Source organism: Helianthus annuus, chromosome 8, assembly GCF_002127325.2.
Source record: "Helianthus annuus cultivar XRQ/B chromosome 8, HanXRQr2.0-SUNRISE, whole genome shotgun sequence".
Lineage (NCBI taxonomy): Eukaryota > Viridiplantae > Streptophyta > Magnoliopsida > Asterales > Asteraceae > Helianthus > Helianthus annuus.
In genome coordinates this window covers 46,524,218-46,545,325 of record NC_035440.2, presented here as the reverse complement: position 1 = coordinate 46,545,325, position 21,108 = coordinate 46,524,218, and the positions used below count along the sequence as shown (strand labels likewise).

The 21,108-nt window shown below is 37.3% G+C and overlaps 2 protein-coding genes across 2 annotated transcripts; both read left to right on the top strand.

Annotated features, from left to right (window-relative positions):
• Window positions 1-2,907: 2,907 nt before the first annotated feature.
• On the top strand, window positions 2,908-3,933 carry LOC110902055. Its single transcript, XM_022148793.1, has one exon. It carries the CDS (start codon window positions 2,908-2,910, stop codon window positions 3,931-3,933), a length of 1,026 nt encoding a protein of 341 aa, XP_022004485.1.
• Window positions 3,934-5,758: 1,825 nt separating this feature from the next.
• Window positions 5,759-6,796, top strand: LOC110902053 (uncharacterized mitochondrial protein AtMg00810-like). The gene has a single exon (XM_022148792.1). It carries the CDS (start codon window positions 5,759-5,761, stop codon window positions 6,794-6,796), a length of 1,038 nt encoding a protein of 345 aa, XP_022004484.1.
• The last annotated feature ends 14,312 nt before the right edge of the window (window positions 6,797-21,108 follow it).

Below are 21,108 nucleotides of genomic sequence, written 5' to 3'. Positions count from 1 at the left end.
GGAACAGTTGCAGGATACGCCTTTAAATTCTTAATCTCTCCTATACTTGTCGATATTTTAGCTGCTTTGTGAATTGTTATTATCTCGTACAGCACTCTTTGACCTGACACGTTGATCTCGGATATCACCTCACACGTGATTGTTTCAATATGAAACTCATCAATGTTGTCAAGGTCCGCACCGCTTACCGACCTGCCAACTCATTTTTCCAAAATTTGTTAAGTCTTTTCGGATAAAACTTAATTTTGGTAAACGGCATTAAGGTCAAGCACAAGAGTAAACCAACATCGGAAAATCATTTTTGTAAATACCTTTGTGTTTTAAATTTATCTTAGTTTATTGATTTTAGGGGGAGTAAATCCAAATATCTGAAAATCCAAAAACATCGAAAAATTTCAAAAACACAAAAACAATAGAAAATCAAAAATGAGTTTCCTGGCGAGCAAAAGAGAAAATGATAGTACATCAGTGGTCTATCCTAACCTCTTTAAACCTTAAATGAAAAACGATAAGCAGCTCTATATAAGATGTATCGGTAGGCTCACAATCATTTTAAAGTGTGCAGGGTGATATAAATCTTAATCGACTGAAGATCAGGTGGGAACCATTCATTGGCATATGGTCTTAGTACCGAAATTTCGTTTGATAGATTGCCGAGGTTCTGAGATATTCGGTCTTTATGCTGCTTATCATCTGGGTATCATGGTTGTATCTTTTACCGAAAAATAACGGGGACGCAAGTCTAGATCTTCCATGATACTATACATACGTGTACATATTACATACTGCATTCGACCTCAATAAGTGATAAACAATCACATGTCCAAATCAAATAAGTGATAAAATATCACATTTATCCGGGTGTCAAGTTCGTCTCTCTGCTGTACGGAAGTACTGACCTGTTCACGGACTTGCACCTGTGCCCTCATGCATACGAAAATCAAGTTCCTCATCAATAAGTGATTATATCACAAAGGACTTGTTTTCAAATCAAAATAAGTGAGTATCTCACAATTTATACGGTCAAACAGATGATAATCGGTATACTCACCGGTAAGATGAACTCTCGTGCATACCTTGATACGGGAATGTGTCGTGATGTGGATGAACACCGGTCGGTAAGTATAAATCATACATTAACGTATCCTCTAAACATGATTACATCTGATAAGATGAGCTTAAGTGGACAACAATACCGATAATTGTTATAGGATGCTTATCTTAATGTTAACTAACTGAACAACAAGAGCGTTTTGGCATGACCGTACACTGATATGATTCTCTTACCCTCGAAACTCGCAAAAAGAATGTTTGTATATATTTATTTACTGCTTAACCTTTATTAGTTCTTTTAAACAGTTTCATCGTTTGGTGCATATCAGCACGACATTAGCGGTGATGTCGTTTGATAACACTCAAAGGATTTTAAATTGTTGTCTTTTAATTTCAAAAAAAAATACCAAAAAGATTTTAGGCTTGTTTTAATATAAACTTTATAAAAGCCAAAAAGATTTTATTTCTGCTTTATTTTCGATCGTACGATGTTGGAGCTCAAGTCTTCGTTACCTGAAACCTGACTGAAAACCGAACTGACTAAATCTTCATAAACGGTCGAAATTTGCATGTTTTGAAAGTTAAAAACTAAAATTGACAAATTTTATTAAACTTTCAAACTGTCGGACGGTGTTTGATTTTGACATGGTCACTCGTGTGTCATTTGTTTATACTATTCCAAGCAGTTGTTCTCATTACGCGTTTAGATTTCTTGCATGTGCAGATTCTAAAGGCTAGGAGAACATGGTCGATGACAAGCCTTGGAATGAAGACACGACGAGAAGGCGCTCAAAAGATGAAGATGATCGAGTTGCCGCTGGCCATCATCAACACCACAAGGATCTCACTTCATAAAGATAAAGTCTTTTCACGAGCATAACTCAAGGGGGAGCTTATGTTAAGGGGGAGTTTGTCAACACACTTCCTACATGATACGGGTAGTTTGTTGATACACTCTCTACTTTCAAGACGTGAAGACTTTGAAGATCCTCCGACATTGAAGACATGATAGGACATCAGAGTCTTGAAGACTTGAAGACCAAAGACCGTCGAAGTTCAAGACGAGTCTACACTTTTAGAAGAACAAGACAAAGATTAGAGATCAAAGACAAAGCTACAGCCAAGGGGGAGTTTGTTGGTGCACTTGTGTCTGTACTTTGTCTGTATTCGGTCTGATATAAACGATGTCCTGATTTGTATTGTAAGTTGACCAAGTCAACCATCCTCCGGTGTGACTTGGACAACAGTTGAAAGATGTTCTGATCGAAGGATAGCCTCGAAGGATACACCAGATCCTTCGAGGTGATCGAAAGATATGGTTCGACCATGGTTCGACCATTAGACCTCGAAGGATGATCCTTCGAGGTCCATGCTGATCTTTCGTGTGAACTATGATCGATAGATGATCCTTCGGACCATCTATCAGATCCTTCGATCCAGACCTGCTGAGCTGGGTATATATACCCATGCATGTGTTGAGTGTGAGTAAGTTCTGAAGTTCTGCCATTTTACACACCAAGAGATAGAAGCTTAGAGAGCATTCTGCCCAGAACTCACTCACACACTTAGAGAGTTTATAGAACACTTCTGTAAACATTGAGCTTGTAACCGAACCCTCATTGCATTAATACGACTAGTGTTAATCGGTGAATCTTTGTGTGTTTGTTTCTCTACTTGCTACTAACTCGGTTTGCTTGCTAGCTTGGATTCCGCACTCGCTAGTAGGTTTGTATAACAAGGTTTAGGTTCGTTATCCTCCGCGAAAAAGGGACCTTCAGGTTATACGGAAATTGCATCTAATGCACCAGAGAACGAACAGAATGTTTATAAGGAAAAAATCAAAAAGGACATATTATGTTCCAGTCAGTGAATGAAACAATATTCGAACATATTGCAACATGCAAAACATCAAAAGACGCGTGGGAAGTTTTGCACAAGGCATACAGAGGGGAGCACAGGGTTAAAACGGTAAGGCTTCAAACCCTAAGATGTGAATTCGATAATTTACGAATGAAAGAAAGTGAAACTATAGAAGATTATGTTAACCGTACCACGATAATAGTCAATCAATTACGTATGAATGAAGAACGAATAGATGAACAACGTGTAATTGAGAAAATTTTAAGAAGTTTGACTAGGAAGTATGAATCGGTTGTCGTGGCAATTGAAGAATCGAAAGATTTAAATACGATTTCCACTGAGGAATTGTTAGGTATTCTTCAATCACATGAATTAAGGTTAAAACAGTATGATGATGCGTCCGTAGAGCAAGCATTCCAAGTTCAAGGGAATAGTTATGATAGATCAAGACAGTTTAAGAATGATATGTCAGGAAGGGGACGAGGGAAAGGAAGAAACATGTTTAATGGTATGATTCGGTGTTACAATTGCCAAAGAATAGGGCATACGGCTAGGTTTTGTAACAAACGAGAAGATAGTGACAGATCAAATAATGTTATGTTACATAAGGAAGATGTAGAAGACGAGAATGATGACACTATGTTTATGATCTTTAATGTGGAAGAAGTAGTCAAGAATGATTGTTGGTACCTAGACAGTGGATGTAGCAATCACATGACAGGCAACAAAAGCCTGTTTATAAATCTGAATGAATCAGACCGAAGGGAAGTAAAAACTGGAGATGACAAGAGGTTAGAAGTTCTCGGTTGTGGAGAAGTTAAAATCAGAATCAAGGGACAAGAGAAGAAAATTCCAAATGTATTTTATGTGGATGGATTAAAACATAATCTATTAAGCGTCGGACAGTTAGTACAAAAGGGTTATGATGTAAGATTTAATGATAAGGGATGCACAATTAATGATTCATCTGGCTATTGCATGGGAACTATCAAGATGACGGGAACAAGATGTTCCCGTTGAATCTGAAACATGATATAATCCCTAGAGTTTGTAATATGACTACTCAAGACACCTCAGTTTTATGGCATCGAAGATACGGACACGTGAACTTCGAGACTTTGCATGATATGGGCATGAATGAGACAGTAAGTGGTTTACCAAAGATCGATAAATCGTTGCACATATGTGAAGGATGTGTTTTTGGCAAGCATGCTAGAAAGCCGTTCTCAAAGAAGGCCATATGGCGAGCAAGTGAACCTCTTCAGCTTGTTCATTCTGATATTTGTGGACCCATGAAAACAAAATCTATCGGAGGGTGTAGGTATTTTATTACATTCATAGATGATTTCTCGAGAAAGACATGGGTATATTTTTTAAAGTTCAAGTCTCAAGCTTTGAGTTACTTCAGAAACTTCAAACGACTCGTAGAGAATCAAAGAGATTACAAACTTAAGAGCATAAGGACGGATAGGGGTGGAGAATATTGTGGACATGAATTTCAAAACTTTTTAAAGTAAAATGGAATACATCATCAACTTACTACAAGCTATACTCCTCAGCAAAACGGGGTAGCAGAAAGGAAAAACAGAACTCTCATGGAATTAAGCAGGAGTATGATGAAAATAAAAGAATTACCGAATATGTATTGGGCCGAAGCAGTGTCCTGTGCTACCTATCTATTGAATCGACCTATCACCAAAAGTGTTCCAGAGCTAACACCACAAGAAGTATGGAGTGGTAGAAAGCCTAATGTAGATCATCTCCGAGTATTCGGGTGTATTGCTTATGTTCATGTTCCAAAGCAAAATCGCAACAAATTAGATGTTAAAACTAAACGGGTTATATTTGTTGGATATAGCGAACATAGTAAAGCATATAAGCTATATAATCCGGTGACAAATAAAACGATCATAAGCAGGGATGTAATTTTTAGCGAAAATCAGCATTGGATAACTGAAAAAGGAAGTGATGGAAAGTCATGGATAGATGTGAACAATGTGAACGAAGATGATCAAACTGTTGCTGTAGAGGATCTAATAGAGGATCAAAGTGGAGGTGAAACACCACTTGCAAGTGGTACAAGTGAAAATCATACAAGCCACGATGAAGTCAACATGCAAGATGCAAACGACGAAGAAGCAGAAAATAGTGAGGGAACCGGAATTCATGAAGACACTAACACTTCATCCGACTCTGAGAATGAGGTTATAAGAACCAAACAAATGACGGAGATATATCAAAATTCATCGGCTCTAACAGAAGCACAAGTAAGAGAACTTTATAACAAGAGTCAAAGTAATGCTAATAATGTAGTGAATTTTGTCTTATATGCGGATTCTGATCCAACGACATATATAGAAGCAAGTAAAGACATCAAATGGCAGGAAGCCATGGATAAGGAGATGGAATCCATAATTAAAAACGATACCTGGGAACTAGTGGATCCACCAAAGAATCAAACACCAATTGGTGTTAAATGGATATACAAAACGAAATATGATGAGCATGGAAAAGTAAGCAAGTACAAGGCTAGATTAGTAGTGAAGGGTTATAGTCAAAAGTACGGGATAGATTATCAAGATGTTTTTGCTCCGGTAATAAGATTTGATACACTCCGGCTTGTACTTGCATTAGCAGCGCATCATGGATGGTACTTACATCAAATGGATGTTAAAACGGCATTCTTAAATGGGAACTTTAAGGAATGTGTCTTCATTGAACAGCCAGAAGGATATACAGCAAAAGGTGAAGAAAGGAAGGTATGTAAACTAAAAAAAGGCATTATATGGTTTAAAACAAGCTCCGAGAGCATGGTACAGTAGAATAGAAGGATATTTTATTACTCATGGGTTCAAGAAGTGTGCTTATGAACATACCTTATTCACGAAAATATCAAAAGATGAAAGATGAAAGAATAATTATCTGCTTGTATGTGGACGATCTTATTATAGCTAGTGATTCAATGTCTAGTCTCAAGTCATTCAAGGATTTAATGAAACGTGAGTTTGAAATGACTGATATGGGAACACTACATTACTTTCTGGGAATGGAAGTTACCTTCAACAATGGAAACATTACTCTCTCACAAAATCAATATGCAAAGGCTTTGTTAGACAAATTTAATATGACAAACTGTACCGCTCTTTCAACTCCAATGGAATATGGTTTGCGTTTGTCAAAGCAAGATATGGATGACGAAGTAGATTCCAACTTATATAGGAGACTGGTGGGAAGTCTGATGTATCTGACGAATACTAGACCAGATTTAATGTTTGCAGTAAACAAGATAAGCCAATTCATGGAACAGCCCAAGCGAAGTCACTGGGAAGCTGGAAAGAGGATACTAAGATATGTAAAAGGAACTCTAAATCAAGGGCTTGTTTACTCAAAAGGAGGGAAAGGGACATTAACGGGCTTCAGTGACAATGATTATGCAGGTAACATTGATGACAGTAAGAGCACATCTGGATATGTATTTCAGTTAGGAACAGGAACTGTAGCATGGCAGTCAAAGAAACAAAAGGTGGTAGCTTTATCTTCAACAGAGGCCGAGTATATCGCTCTTTCCATGGCTGGATGTCAAGCTCTTTGGCTTCAAGGAATTCTAGAAGAACTTCAAGAAGGAGCCAAAGGTCCAATAGTAATTCATTGTGACAACAAATCCACGATAAGTCGGGCAAAAGATCCTGGATTTCATGGCAAGAGCAAACACATAAGAATCAAATACCATTTCATTCGAGATCTAATCAAGAACAACGATGTAGAAGTTCGTTTTTGTCCCACTGGAAGCCAAATTGCAGATATACTCACTAAAGCTCTGCAACTTAAAGTCTTCAATCATCTGAAGAATCAGCTGCAGATATGGGACGCACACACTGAATAAAGACACAGCAAATTTCTTGATCTAGCTTACGGGAGGGTATTAGATCAATATTAGATATAAGCTAGATCTTGCATATGTTTAATATAGGTTTATTAAGTTTATAGGTTATATTATGCCATTATCATTATTATTATTTATAATATAAAGTTAGGGGTAGTTATTAGGATTTCCGGATGTGTATATACTTTCGTATTATGTAATATTCAGATTCACCAATTCAATCAAGAACTTTATCAAAACATTCTGTCAATATATACGAATTCCATCCAATAAAAAGTTAACTGATTCGAAACACAGTAGCATATCATTGAAATTCAGTAGCCACAGATGCAAGATTGTCATCCAGGATCTAAAGGTCCTGCTTATGAGTTTTGGTATAGGAATCCAGAAAACAGTAGTGGTAGCGTGTAAGAAGATAACGCTGATCCCAATTTTCTTTGTTATTGGTGTCTTGTGTTGTTTTAATTGCTGGAAGTGGTTAAAAGTCATGTTTGGTGCCTCATATATATAATGGGACAATAGAATATCCAACTCAGCTACAACACAAAGATCAAGATCTTAGGCGCTATGTATTGCAATTTCAAGATGATATGAAGTTTGCTGAGAGAACATGGACAGGCATTTCAAAATCTGTGAACCATGTGATCCAAAAGGCTGAAAAGTGGAAGCCTGACAATCTTATGAAGCTTCTAGAGGAATCTAGTACAAGGAGCTGGGAAGTATGACGTGCATCAAGTCCCACCTTTAACCGAAGAAAATTATGCGCAATGCTGGAGCTTACCGGTGGTAACCCTGACAGCCATAGATCTCTTCCTAACATCCAAAACAACATGGTCAATCGGTTGCTAAAGAGTGTAAGCGAAGGTCTTACATATGTCAAACATGTGGAAGAAACCCTCAATGCTTGTGACATGTATGTAAGCATTCAAAACGCTGCTAGAACATTGTGGCTAGAAGTTGAGGTTTACCACAAATGGATAGGAAACAAGTTGCCGAACCCTGCTCATCAAGTTAAGGCAACAAAAGAGATTGTTCAATGGTTCGTGATACAGCTAAAAGCATATTTACAGAGGTGGAAAGTAAGAATATGAAAGACTCAGATGATAGTTCAGTCTACATGTCAATTTCTGCCAACTCAATGTACCATATCACCCAAATGCTCCTTGCTTCCTACCATGCTAACATAGACCAGGTTAGCCAAGAGGAGTTGTTTGTGGAATTACCATCAATGGTCTCTCACATATTGGCTGCTTGTCTCACCAACTTACCCCGCTCATAGCAACAAAGCACCACACGAGTGTCATAGAGAAAAAGGAGGCGAGTGTACATGTTGCAGCCCAACTTCTCGGTGAGACTCTGCAGATAATCAATAGCCTTCAAGATCGCGAATTCCCAAGCTTGAATCGTGATGAGTTGCCGTTTATTGACAAGTGGCGTATTATTTTTTGCACCCGTCACCTTAACAGTTCTTGTTTCTTACCAAAAAAGAAAATCAGATTTTGTACTTTATGTAATAAGGTATGTTCCTGAAGATTTGTCGTAATTTCCTTTCATTAGACTGAAGATAGTCATCTGTTGTTTGCTCCTCTTGTGTGTGTTTTAAATTTCAAATAGACTATAATCAAACTGCAACATGAAGGAGAACAGTTCTATATACCTTTGTCAGCATCCTCTACAGGGTACGTTCTTGATATCGTAAGAGGTAAGTTCTTTTGTAATAGTCGATGGGACTTTCTAACTCACTAGGTTGACCTACGTTACATTAGAAAGCAAACTAGTTAATATATACCAGTGCCGAATCAATAAAAGGTTTATAAGTTACACATATGCAAAAAAGCATCACCTTGTAACACAAGTCGTGAATAAACTAAAATTTGATCTTTAAGTTGTTGCTTGTAAATGTGGATATCCTCATGCAATGTTATGTTTATCTAAACCTTCTTGCCCTCTGTTGTGAGTTTGTGACCATGTCAGCAAACTGGTGTTGATCAAAACTTGCATATTTTCTTGAACTGGTTGGTATACCTTATATTTTGTGTAGAAGAATTCTTTACGAAGCTTCAACTTTTTTTGGTTCCTGAGGACGCATTATGTTCATGGTCTATCTTTTCTTATATGTAGATTGTAAATTAGGGTTTATGCAGAGGAAAAGATAATTGTTCTTTGTATTCGAATTGGTAATCTCATATTGTGACATGTATGATACATATATACTTGGCAGCCATACATTGATAACCGCCAGAACTTAGGGAACGAAAAATAATACATAATAATTGTAACATAATTAATAAAACTATATCCTATGATATATAAATCATATCTAGCTTATATCTTAATCTAATACTCCCCCGTAAGCTAGATTGGTGCAACGTGAAGATGTCTCTTGAAATGTAAAAAATCCTTTTGCTGCAGTGCCTTTGTAAAGATGTCTGCAACTTGATCTTTGGTTGAACAATAACAGATTTCTACTTCATCATTTCGAATGAGCTCTCGGATGAAATGATATTTTACTCGAATGTGCTTGCTTTTCCCATGGTAGACAGGATCTTTGGCCAGACTAATAGTGGACTTATTATCACATAGAATGGTAGGTGGACAATCCATATTAATTTGCAGATCATTCAGTATACCTTTCAGCCATAACGCTTGACACCCTGCCATCGACAATGCTATATATTCGGCTTCAGTGGACGAGAGTGCAACAACTTTCTGCTTCTTCGATTGCCAGGCAATTGCCCCTGAACCTAAGTGGAATGTATAACCTGAGGTACTCTTACTATCATCTACATTGCCTGCATAATCACTATCGCTGAAACCTATCAACTTTCCTTTGCTTCCTTTTGAATATATGAGTCCTTCATTTAAGGTTCCTTGTATATATCGTAGTATGCGTTTACCAGCATCCCAATGGCTTCTTTTGGGCCTCTCCATGAAACGGCTGATCTTACTGACTGCAAACATAATATCCGGACGTGTGTTTGTCAGATACATCAGGCTCCCTACTAAACTTCTATATAGGTTTTCATTCACATCTTCTCCTAGATCCTCCTTCGATAACTTCTCTCCATATTCCATTGGGGTTGAAATAGATTTGCAATGCTTCATATTAAATTTTTCAAGTAAATTTTCTGCATACTTCTTTTGCGACAACATAATGTCTCCATTTACTTGTTTAACTTCCATTCCCAGGAAATAGTGAAGATTACCCAGATCAGTCATTTCAAATTCCCTTTTCATCGAGCATTTAAACTGATTTATCATTTCAAGTGAATCACTTGCAATGATAAGATCATCTACATATAAGCATATCACCATACGGGCTTCCTTCGTTATTTTTTGATAAATAAAGTATGCTCATGCACACATTTTTTAAATCCATGTGACTGGAAATATTCATCTATACGACTGTACCAAGCTCTTGGAGCCTGCTTCAATCCGTATAACGCTTTCTTTAGATGACACACTTTCTTTTCTTCTCCCTTCTTGACATAACCCTCTGGTTGTGTAATGTAGACTTGTTCATTTAACTTTCCATTCAGAAAGGCTGTCTTGACGTCCATTTGGTGTAAATGCCATCCATATCGTGCTGCTAATGCTAAAACTAATCTTATTGTGTCGAATCTAATCACAGGAGCAAATACATCATGGTAATCGATCCCATATTTTTGATTATACCCCTTTACCACCAGCCGTGCCTTATGCTTATCCACATTCCCATGTTCGTCGTATTTCGTTTTAAATATCCACTTAACACCTATCGGATTCTGATTTGGCGGAGGTTCCACAAGATCCCAGGTTTCATTTCTCTTAATTGATTCTATTTCTCTATCCATGGCTTCCCTCCATTTTTCATCTTTTACCGCTTCACTGTAACTGGTTGGATCGGCGTCGGCATATAACACAAAATTGGTTACATCAGTGGAACCAAGTGAACTATTTGCATATAGCTGATCTACTTGCGTCTTTGTCAAAGGTTGAGAACTTTGATATATTTCTGATATATTACGTGTCCTAATTTCTTCATTCTCTGATGTAATTGAAGATACCTCATCCTCATCTGTTTCATGCTGTGGATCTGGATTGTTGTTATTAACTTGATCCTCACCTTGATCACTTATTTGAGAGTTGACATCTTGATCTTGATCTCCGGTCTCTGTTCTTCGATGTGTAGATTCCATTTCCTCATCGTTTTCATTATCACATTTCAGCGGTGATTCCGTATAACATCCATCAGTCTTGACAGCTTCCCAGTCTCGTCCTTCATCAAAGGTCACATCCCGGCTTATGATGGTCTTGTTTGTTGTTGGATTAAAGAGCTTATATCCTTTACTATTTTCACTATATCCTATGAAGATTGTTTTCTCCACTTTATCATCTAGTTTTCCACGATGTTGTTTAGGAATGTGAGAGTAGGCTATACTACCGAAAATTCTAAGATGTTCTACATTTGGTTTTCTGCCACTCCATGCTTCATATGGAGTTACATCTTGAATGCTTTTTGTTGTAGTTCGATTTAGTAAGTAAGTTGCACATGCTACCGCTTCAGCCCAATAAGAGTTTGGAAGTCTCTTCATCTTTAACATGCTTCTACTGAGCTCCATTAATGTTCGGTTCTTTCGCTCCGCCACTCCATTTTGTTGGGGTGTATAACTTGTCGTTAATTGATGATGAACACCATTTTCTTTAAGAAAACTTTGAAAATCATGGCTGCAATATTCTCCCCCTCTATCCGTACGTATACATTTCATCTTGTAGTCTACTTGATTCTCTACCAGTTTCTTGAATTCTTTGAACTTCACAAGTGCTTCTGATTTCAGGTTTAGAAAATAAACCCAAGTCTTCCTCGAAAAATCATCTATAAAAGTTATAAAATATCTGCGACCACCTATGGAGTTTGTTCTCATGGGTCCACATATGTCAGAATGTATCAGTTGTAAAGGTTGTGATGCCCGCCATTTTGATTTCTTAGGGAATGGCTTCCTTGTATGCTTTCCAAACAAACATCCTTCACATAAGCTATGAGATGTTTTTGAAATCTTAGGTAGACCTTTAACAGTATTATTTCTTCCCATGTTATACAGTGTTTCGAAGTTAACATGACCATACCTTTGATGCCATAAAACTGAATTATCTTGTATTATCATACTACATACTCTTGGTGTTATATCGTTTTTCAGATTCAAAGGAAACATTTTGTTTCCTGTCATCCGAACTGTCCCTATGTATCCTCCTTTTGAATCCTTGATAATACATTCTTGATTGTTGAACTTCACTTCATAACCTTTTTGTACTAATTGACCTACACTTAAAAGATTATGCTTCAAACCCTCTACGTAAAACACATTTGGCACCTTTTTTTCCGTTCCTTTAACCTTAATAGATACATCTCCGCAACCTAATACTTCGAGTTTTTTATTATCCCCTGTTCATACTTCTCTTCTTTCGGACTCATCTAATGTAATAAATAGACTCCGATTTCCGGTCATATGATTGCTGCATCCGCTGTCTAAATACCAGCAATCTTCCTTAGTTAACTCTTCTATGTTAAATATCATAAACATAGTGTCTTCATCTCCTTCGTTATCATCTTCATGCATGAGAACGCTGCTGTTTCTTTCGTTTTCTTCTCTCTGTTGACAGAATCTTGCAGTGTGTCCTAATTTCTGACAATTATAACAGCGAATCTGCCCATTAAACCTATTCCTTCCTCTACCTCTTCCTCTTCCTGGATATTCGGATCGATATTGTCTTGATCGGTTTTGACTCTGAACTTGAAATGCTTGTTCCATCGGAGAATCATCATACTGTCTTAATCGCAATTCATGCGATTGTAATATACCGAGTAACTCCTCTGTTGTAATCAGATTCAAGTCTTTTGACTCTTCAATGGCTACAACTATATTTCCTGGTAAGGCTTCGAAGAATTTTTTCTACTATTCGCTATTCTGGTACATCTTCTTCATTTAATCTTAATTGGTTTACAATTACAGTGGTTCTATTCACATATTCCTCTATAGATTCACTATCTTTCATTCGTAAAGCATCGAATTCACAACGTAAAGTTTGAAGTTTTACAGTTTTAACCCTTCGTTCTCCTCTGTATGCCTTGTGAAGAACATTCCATGCTTCTTTTCCCGTTTTAACATTTGCTATCCGTTCGAATACTATTTCACTTACAGACTGGAAAATTATGTGTAGGGCTTTCTTATCTTTTCTGACTTTTTCCCTATACATATTTTGATCGGCTTCTGATGCATTGGCAGCGATTCCGTCATACCCTTCTTCTATGATTGTCCACAAATCTTGAGACTCTAATAAAACCTTCATTTGAATGTGCCAGTGGTAGTAATTTTGCCCAAATAATTTTGGAATCTGGGTTTGGATACCACTGTTTGATGTTGCCATGATGATGATAATTTACAGCGAATAAGAAGGATTGATATGTACTTTTGAATGGACCGATGCGTTTGGCTCTGATACCACTTTGTAGATTGTAAATTAGGGTTTATGCAGAGGAAAAGATAATTGTTCTTTGTATTCGAATTGGTAATCTCATATTGTGACATGTATGATACATATATACTTGGCAGCCATACATTGATAACCGCCAGAACTGTTAGCAGCGGAAGATTATCACTTGTCTGATAATCATAAACATCCGAGTTGGATCTATAATGTTTGGAAGTGGATTCCATATTAACCCCTGTCTTGTGCATGATAACAGACATACACACACAACAGAATGGACACGAAACTGTAAATTGGATATTATGAAATATCTTGGTGATTGTAAATGATACATGATGTTTGTATATATACCTACATAATTGGCGGTTAATGATGATAACTGCCATAACATAATAAACCTATAATAACTATAATATTACATAATAATAATAATAAACAATATATATATATATATATATATGCTAAGTTTATATTCTAACACCATCCCCTAAACTTAGCATCGGTAATGGCTCGTCGCGTCGGCTTTGATGATAAACGCCTTTTTTCTTTAAACTTGTCATGATTCGTCCATAGATCCACCTTGATTTGTTTCGTGATGCCGAGTACGGTAATATTGTTGTTCATTACCCATTTTGTCGCTCAAAGTCTTTGATCTGTCGTTAAAGCCAGTTTCGTGCTTCTAAATCGTCCTGTCGGCGCTGATCTGTTTTCTGTCGCTATCCTTCTCCTTTTGTCGCTAACAGCCGTCGCTAAATCTTCTTCTTCTGTCGCTGAAATCTTCACTAAATCATTCTTTCTTCTCTGGATCATCCTTTTGGATTTATTTGCAGAAGTATATTTGGTATAAACTTCTTTAAAAAACAGAGTATGATGCCTTTTGGCTTTCACTTCCTTTATCATTGTAATTCTTCGTGTCCGATTCCTTTCTTGTTCTTCATGAACGGTTCCGGTTACCGGAACATCATCTTGTATATCACCTTCAGTTACAAAGACATACGAGTCTTCGTATTCTTCATCGCCGCGGTCACCACCGGAATCGTAGTATTCCGTTTCTTCAATTGAATCATTGTGATCCTTCTGATCACCGATTGGTTCTTCCTGATCTTCCCGATCGTAACCAATCATATGGATATTCGGGGTGAAGCATGCCCCATCGTGAACATCTGTACTTACCAGATTCAATATCGAAACGTCTTCCTCGTCCGGTTTCACATACATCGAAACGTCTTCTTCGTCCGGTTGTGCCCGGAATCGTATAATATCTACCGATTTTCTTCGATTTCCCACCGTGGCTCTGATACCACATGTTAGAATTCGTTTGATTTTGCAGCGGATAAACACGGGTCAGACATATCAGATATCAATATGGAAGTGATATTGAAACACCGATAAGAACAGGAATATGAATGAACGATTGAATGTGAATGATGATAAGCAAACGAATGGACAAAGATTATGGCGGGATAATCTGTCTTGGTAACCATAAAAGTTACCGGTTATTACATATATATATGTGTAACTATGGCGGTTGATTTTGGCGGCAATAACTGTCATTAGGCAGTTTGAAACCACCCGCACAAGATCCGACCCACCTCTTGTTACAAAATCATCCAAATACTACTAACAGTTCACTACATAACATACATATATCATGAACATAATAAAGTTTAATATTCATAGTTAACATCCTCCCTTAAACTTGATTATGGTTTCATCTTCATCATCACGCTCCTGTTGGTTTCGTCTACCGCTTTACGTGCTTCATTAAAATTGAAACGGCAGCGTTTCTTGTGCAGACGCCAAGATCCTTCCCAGCTGTTCCCAGCATACAAAGCGTAATGCTCTGTCGTCCCTTCTTCCAGCATCGGATCATCAGCACTTTTGCAGTTTCTTACTTGTTCATTTCCTTCCGTGGGGTTTTCTTGTTGTTCCACCATCTCTTTATCTTGCACCTTTTGTTGTACAGATTTGAACTTATAATAATACACAAGAACGTCTAAATACATAGCATAGATGACTCTAACAAAATCACCATCTTGATATTCGAAACCGAGATCTTTCGCTATAGTCGGCCACAAGTTGTCAACTGTGACTTCTTGATAACCTCCATCCTTTTCAACCATGACGTAAAGGCTGAGTAAATCTATTCTTCTTCCATCATCTAATACCGGTGGTATGGATCTTGAGGTTATTCCCAGTTTTTCTTTCAGAAACCAACCCACCATGATTTCGAACTTCATTTCAAGATCATGTTTGTATTTGAATACAAAGTCACGATCATCAATCATATCTAATAGGGCTTTACAGTCAGAAAATTCCTTGAATTCTAGTTCCCTTATGATCATTCGACTCCAATCAAATTCATCTTCATTCCAAACATTTAAGGTTTCGATAGTCATTCTTATATTTTTCGTTCACATCATTCAAATTCTGGATTTTTTGTATTTCCCTCTTCCCTAATTCTTCTTCTTTTGATAAACCAGAGATCTCATTTATGGTATTAACAACGGGTGTCGAAAACATTGGGTAAATCCTACAAGTGTCACCATTTTTATTGACGGTGAAACCTTGTAACGATAACTGTTTCATACTTAGAACATTTCTGTCCAATTCAGGGGTGTAAAAAACGCTTTGTATCTTCAGTTTTTCGTTGTTAGACTTAACTTCAACACACCCTATTCCCCGGATGAACAGAAAATCATTTTCACCAGTTTTCGTGTCAACACCAACCAAATGCTTAATTCGTTTAAAAACATTTATATTACCGGCGTAGTGATGAGAGAACGAGTTATTGACATACCAGATGTCATCCCACTGACCGCCTTCTGTGCCCGTCACTATCATTTCACTCCGATCTCCTGCATCCATCCTATGGGTTTGGATTCCGGCATTAACCGCTTGGTTAATCAGTTGTGTTGCTTCATCATGCTCTTTTGATTTACATGAATAAATTTGATGCCCTGGCCGGTGGCAATAGAAACACAATTTTACCCTTCGTTTGTTCTTCGCCCCTTCATGTTGTTCGTCATAACAGTGTTGACATGGTAGTGTCGTGGAAGAGATTCTAATTTCTGCGGGATTTCTGAACGTGGCTCTGATACCACATGTTAGCAGCGGAAGATTATCACTTGTCTGATAATCATAAACATCCGAGTTGGATCTATAATGTTTGGAAGTGGATTCCATATTAACCCCTGTCTTGTGCATGATAACAGACATACACACACAACAGAATGGACACGAAACTGTAAATTGGATATTATGAAATATCTTGGTGATTGTAAATGATACATGATGTTTGTATATATACCTACATAATTGGCGGTTAATGATGATAACTGCCATAACATAATAAACCTATAATAACTATAATATTACATAATAATAATAATAAACAATATATATATATATATATATATATATATATATATATGCCAAGTTTATATTCTAACAAGAACTTAGGGAACGAAAAATAATACATAATAATTGTAAGATAATTAATAAAACTATATCCTATGATATATAAATCATATCTAGCTTATATCTTAATCTATTATTATACAGTTCTACTGCTCGATTCTGAAAAGCGAACATGGAGACAAATTCTTTTGTTGAATTAGATTACTAAGAGAATGATTGAATATGCATGCAATGAGGTTGTGAAACATGAGAAACGGGATGAGATATCGCAGGCGCATTCATTCAAAAAAATTCTATGCTTGTATTTAAAGCTGTTACTAGGTGATAAGAGATCAGACTACAAAAACTCCAATTATTTCATTCAGAAAACATCAAATTCAATAAGTAGGTCTACATTGCATTAGAAAGCAGAGGATTTAATATATACATTATCCTAGAACAAGTTACCAACAATGAAGAGTGGACAATTGGCTAAAATCACATTACACAGCTATATTTCCAAGAATTGATACCTAAAGACAACAACTACTCCTCAAATAAATGGACGGATGCGTTGCCAGAAGCTGAAATTGGCACCGCGTAGAAACACGGAATGCTTGACAGTTACCAGCCTCCTAGATAAATCTGAGATTGAGCAAATAGTACCAAAATAAAACATATAGCCCTTGTTAACTCTGATTTGACAAAAAACTTGAAAAAGAAAATGATGATGGGACATGAAAAGATACCTGATTTCACCCTCAATAAGGGAGTCGGCATTACTGCAGAATGCAGATTATGGCCTCTTGATCATCCCCAATCCTTATTAGTAATAAACTGCCACGTCACGTTTGAGAACGCGGAATGGATCAGTGGCGTGGCGGATACTAGGGGTAAATTATAGGTCCAATTAAAAAAAAACTACTGATGTTCATTCAAATCTATGTTGTCAAAGGCGCTCTGGGCGCGCGCCTAGGCGCTCAGTCGAGGCGAGGCATGGGTAAAGCGCCTGGTGGTGACCAAAGCGACCAGCTGCACCTTTCTTAAGAAAGCGAAGCTCAGGCGCTCAGCCTGGTGCCAGGCACAGACGCAAAGAGGCGATGGTTTCAAATAAATTAGGCGCCATTTGATTTTTCAGACCAAGAATCTGCAGAAAAGGCTCCTCCTCCACTGTTCACTGCAGAAAAAGATCCTGACTTACTGTCCTTTTTAAATTTTACTTCATTACTTTTGGGTTTTCTTCATTATATTTTCACTGCAATAAAATTATTTTAGTATACATTGGTTTTAAAAGGTGTACAAGTAGATATTATGTTGATGTATTAACCACATTATTTTAAAGAGGTTCTAAAGTTTTTGATATAGGTTAGATGATTATAATTTCCAATTATATTAGTTTTTTTAAAGATGTTTAGGGAGTAATAACAGTTTTATATAGGTAATATATATACACACATATATTATTGTGCCTTACTTATCTCGGGCGTGCGCTTTTTTGCATCTTGTGTCTAGGCTCCAGACAAGGCCTATTCGCCTTGAGTTCGCCTTGCGCCTTTGACAACATAGATTCAAATATACATACTTATGATAGAACAAATCGTATTGTTCAATTCTTCTTAACTTTTTTTTTGTCTTTTGGAAACGCTCAATTTTACCTTCACTAGTAAGTCACAAAACACAGCAGACAAAAGAGTAACACAGATAAATCTACTTGAAGTCACAATAATCAACTGAGATCACGACAGTCGCAGAGTTGTGGTCAATTTTAATCAGGATCTGTCACAAATTTTACATTAAAACTACCAATGTATTTCCCTAACTTTAATAAAAAAACATTATATGACTCTGATTTTCAGTTCAAAATATACTTTGTAAAAAGAAAAGTAATGAAAAAATTCTTATTCTTCGGCAGGATGGGTGTAAGGCCCAATATTGTGATTGATACCTATTAAGATCAAAAGATTTAAAATCACAAGTCAAGGGAGAGGTTGTAAGGACCAGATTTGTGACTTGCGATTTACAAATAAAAGTGTTCGCATACGGGACATTTGATCACTTTGAAGACATGTGACTGCTTCCAAAGTGATCGCATGGAATGCAAAAGTACATGCATAGATGGTGCAAACACTTTGGTCATGAAAACACTGTTAGGTATAAATAGGGGCTTAATGTTGGACTTTAATTGTCTAAGTCTCTTGTTGATCAAGTTCGAAAGAGATGATACGGATCAGAAGTGTAATTAGTTAATATATAAGTTTATGTTATGTTTAGATTGGGTAGTTATAAAGTACAAGGACTAAAGAAGACAAGTTGAAAGATTGTAACCTACACTTAATGAAAAGAAATGTCTCCTGGAGACACACCCTTTGATTGACAACATCAAGGAAGGAATCAAGAGACACACCCCTTCAACAACAATCTCAGCCACATATTTAAGACACACACCCGTTTGCGAGGAGACATGATGATTCAAGACGCAACTATTTAGTATGTATAAATAGGATTAGGGTTTTGTTTTTTATACCTTGAAACAATAAGATTCAATTGTTCAGTTTATTAATACGATCATGTACTACGGTTAATCCGTCTCTTCTTGTTCTTTGTTCGATTGTAATTTTTGTTCTTGATTGATGGGTTGAATTCATGGTCTCCTGGGATCTATACTTAAAAGTTCATTCGTGATTAGAGATGTAGGTGAGAACACTTTCTCTAGGGTTTTTTCATTTGTGATTAGAGATGGGGGTTTTCATTTTAAACATTCATCAATCAATACATTTAGAGCTAAATATTTACATCTTGATCTTCATCAAGTGTTCTTGATTGTTTGTATTGATTCACCACATGAATTGAGAGATTGTTGATACACTTTGTGTGGACGCGACTCGGCTCGGTTCGACTCGGCTCGGTACGACTTGGTTTTGACACGGTTAGGTCCGGCTCAAGCCCGACGTCACGACATTCCTCCGTCGTGTGCCCCAGAGTTCGACACGCGAAGCACGGCGAGCCGCGAACTGTTTTCCGCTGACACATCATCATGACATCATCATGATGATGTCATGATGATGTCACAAATTTGTCTTATCTTCAAAATTGTGAAAGTTGGAAACGAAACACATTTGAACCAGGATCTCATTTGGGCCGATTCACTTCATCTGGGCCGTGAAACCCTGTTTTGGGCTTTGACTTGCAGTTGGGCCAAAACAAATGACGAAAGACAATAGGATATGAAATGGTTGTCGACGAAACACAATCTGTTTCGTCGACTTTAGGTGTTTCGCTGAGGATTATTTCTGTTTCGTCAAGTCTGTGTCTGTGTCTTCTATAAATAGCTCTCATAGTTTCTGTGTGAAACTTGGACGAGACGAGAGCTGTGTGAGACTTTGAGAGAGAGTCATTAAACATTTTTTGTATATGTTTGTATCGTTCTCATCCCTAATCAATAGATATTGAATCTTTTGGTTACGCGTGTTCTTCTTTTACACTTTGTTTGGTTTGCACCGTCACGGGGATTCCACACCCGTTACCGTGTTTGTTATAAACAAGGATAGGTTTACGTTATCGATCCACCGGAACAACGGGACCTACAATTGGTATCAGAGCTTAGCTCTTTTCCTTGTTTAAAACCAAACATTGTTAGTGTTTTTCAGATTTTTTTTTTGTTCTTGAAAGATTTGTTGGTGCACTTGTGTCTGTACTTTGTCTGTATTCGGTCTGTGTATAAACGATGTCCTAAGTTAGTCTTTAAGTTGACCAAGTCAACTATCCTCCTAGTTTGACTTGGCCAATATGCTGTTATGTAAAGTGTCTGAGTCGAAGGATAAGGGATCGAAGGATGATGTGGATCCTTCGATCCCCACGAAAGATATGCTTCGAACTATGGAACTCGAAAGATTACCTTTCGAGGTTCTTGCTGATCCTTCGATAGCTTTGTATTCGAAAGATGATCCTTCGGATCATCTATCGGATCCTTCGACCAGACCTGCTGTGTATGGGTATATATACCCATGCAGTGTGTTGTGTTAGAGAGTTCTGAGAGTTTACATAGGTGCACACACCGAAAGAGAGAGTGAGACTTCTTGAGAGCTTTCTGTCCAGAACTCACACACACACTTTGAGAGTTTACAAGTTAGGTTTGTAAACATTGTGCTTGTAACCGAAACCTTCATTTGCATTAGTACAAGTTGTGTTAATCGGTGAACCCGTGTGTGTTGTGCTTGTACTTGCTTAATCTCGGTTTGCTTGCTAGCTTGGATTCCGCACTCGCTAGTGGGTTAGTATAACAAGGTTTGAGGTTCGTCATCCTCCGACAAAAAGGGACCTTCAAGTGGTATCAGAGCTTGGCTCTTTACCTTGTTTAAAACCGGGTTTTTCAAGTTCTTGGTGTGTGTTTGAACACTTGGTTTAACACCCGTTTTTGTTGGTTTTTCTACACTTTTAAACTGGAA

What these genes read in the sequence shown, in the direction of transcription:
- LOC110902053 (XM_022148792.1), top strand. Translation starts at nt 5,759, where the DNA reads ATGGGTTCAAGAAGTGTGCTTATGAACATACCTTATTCACGAAAATAT.
- LOC110902055 (XM_022148793.1), top strand. Translation starts at nt 2,908, where the DNA reads ATGTTCCAGTCAGTGAATGAAACAATATTCGAACATATTGCAACATGC.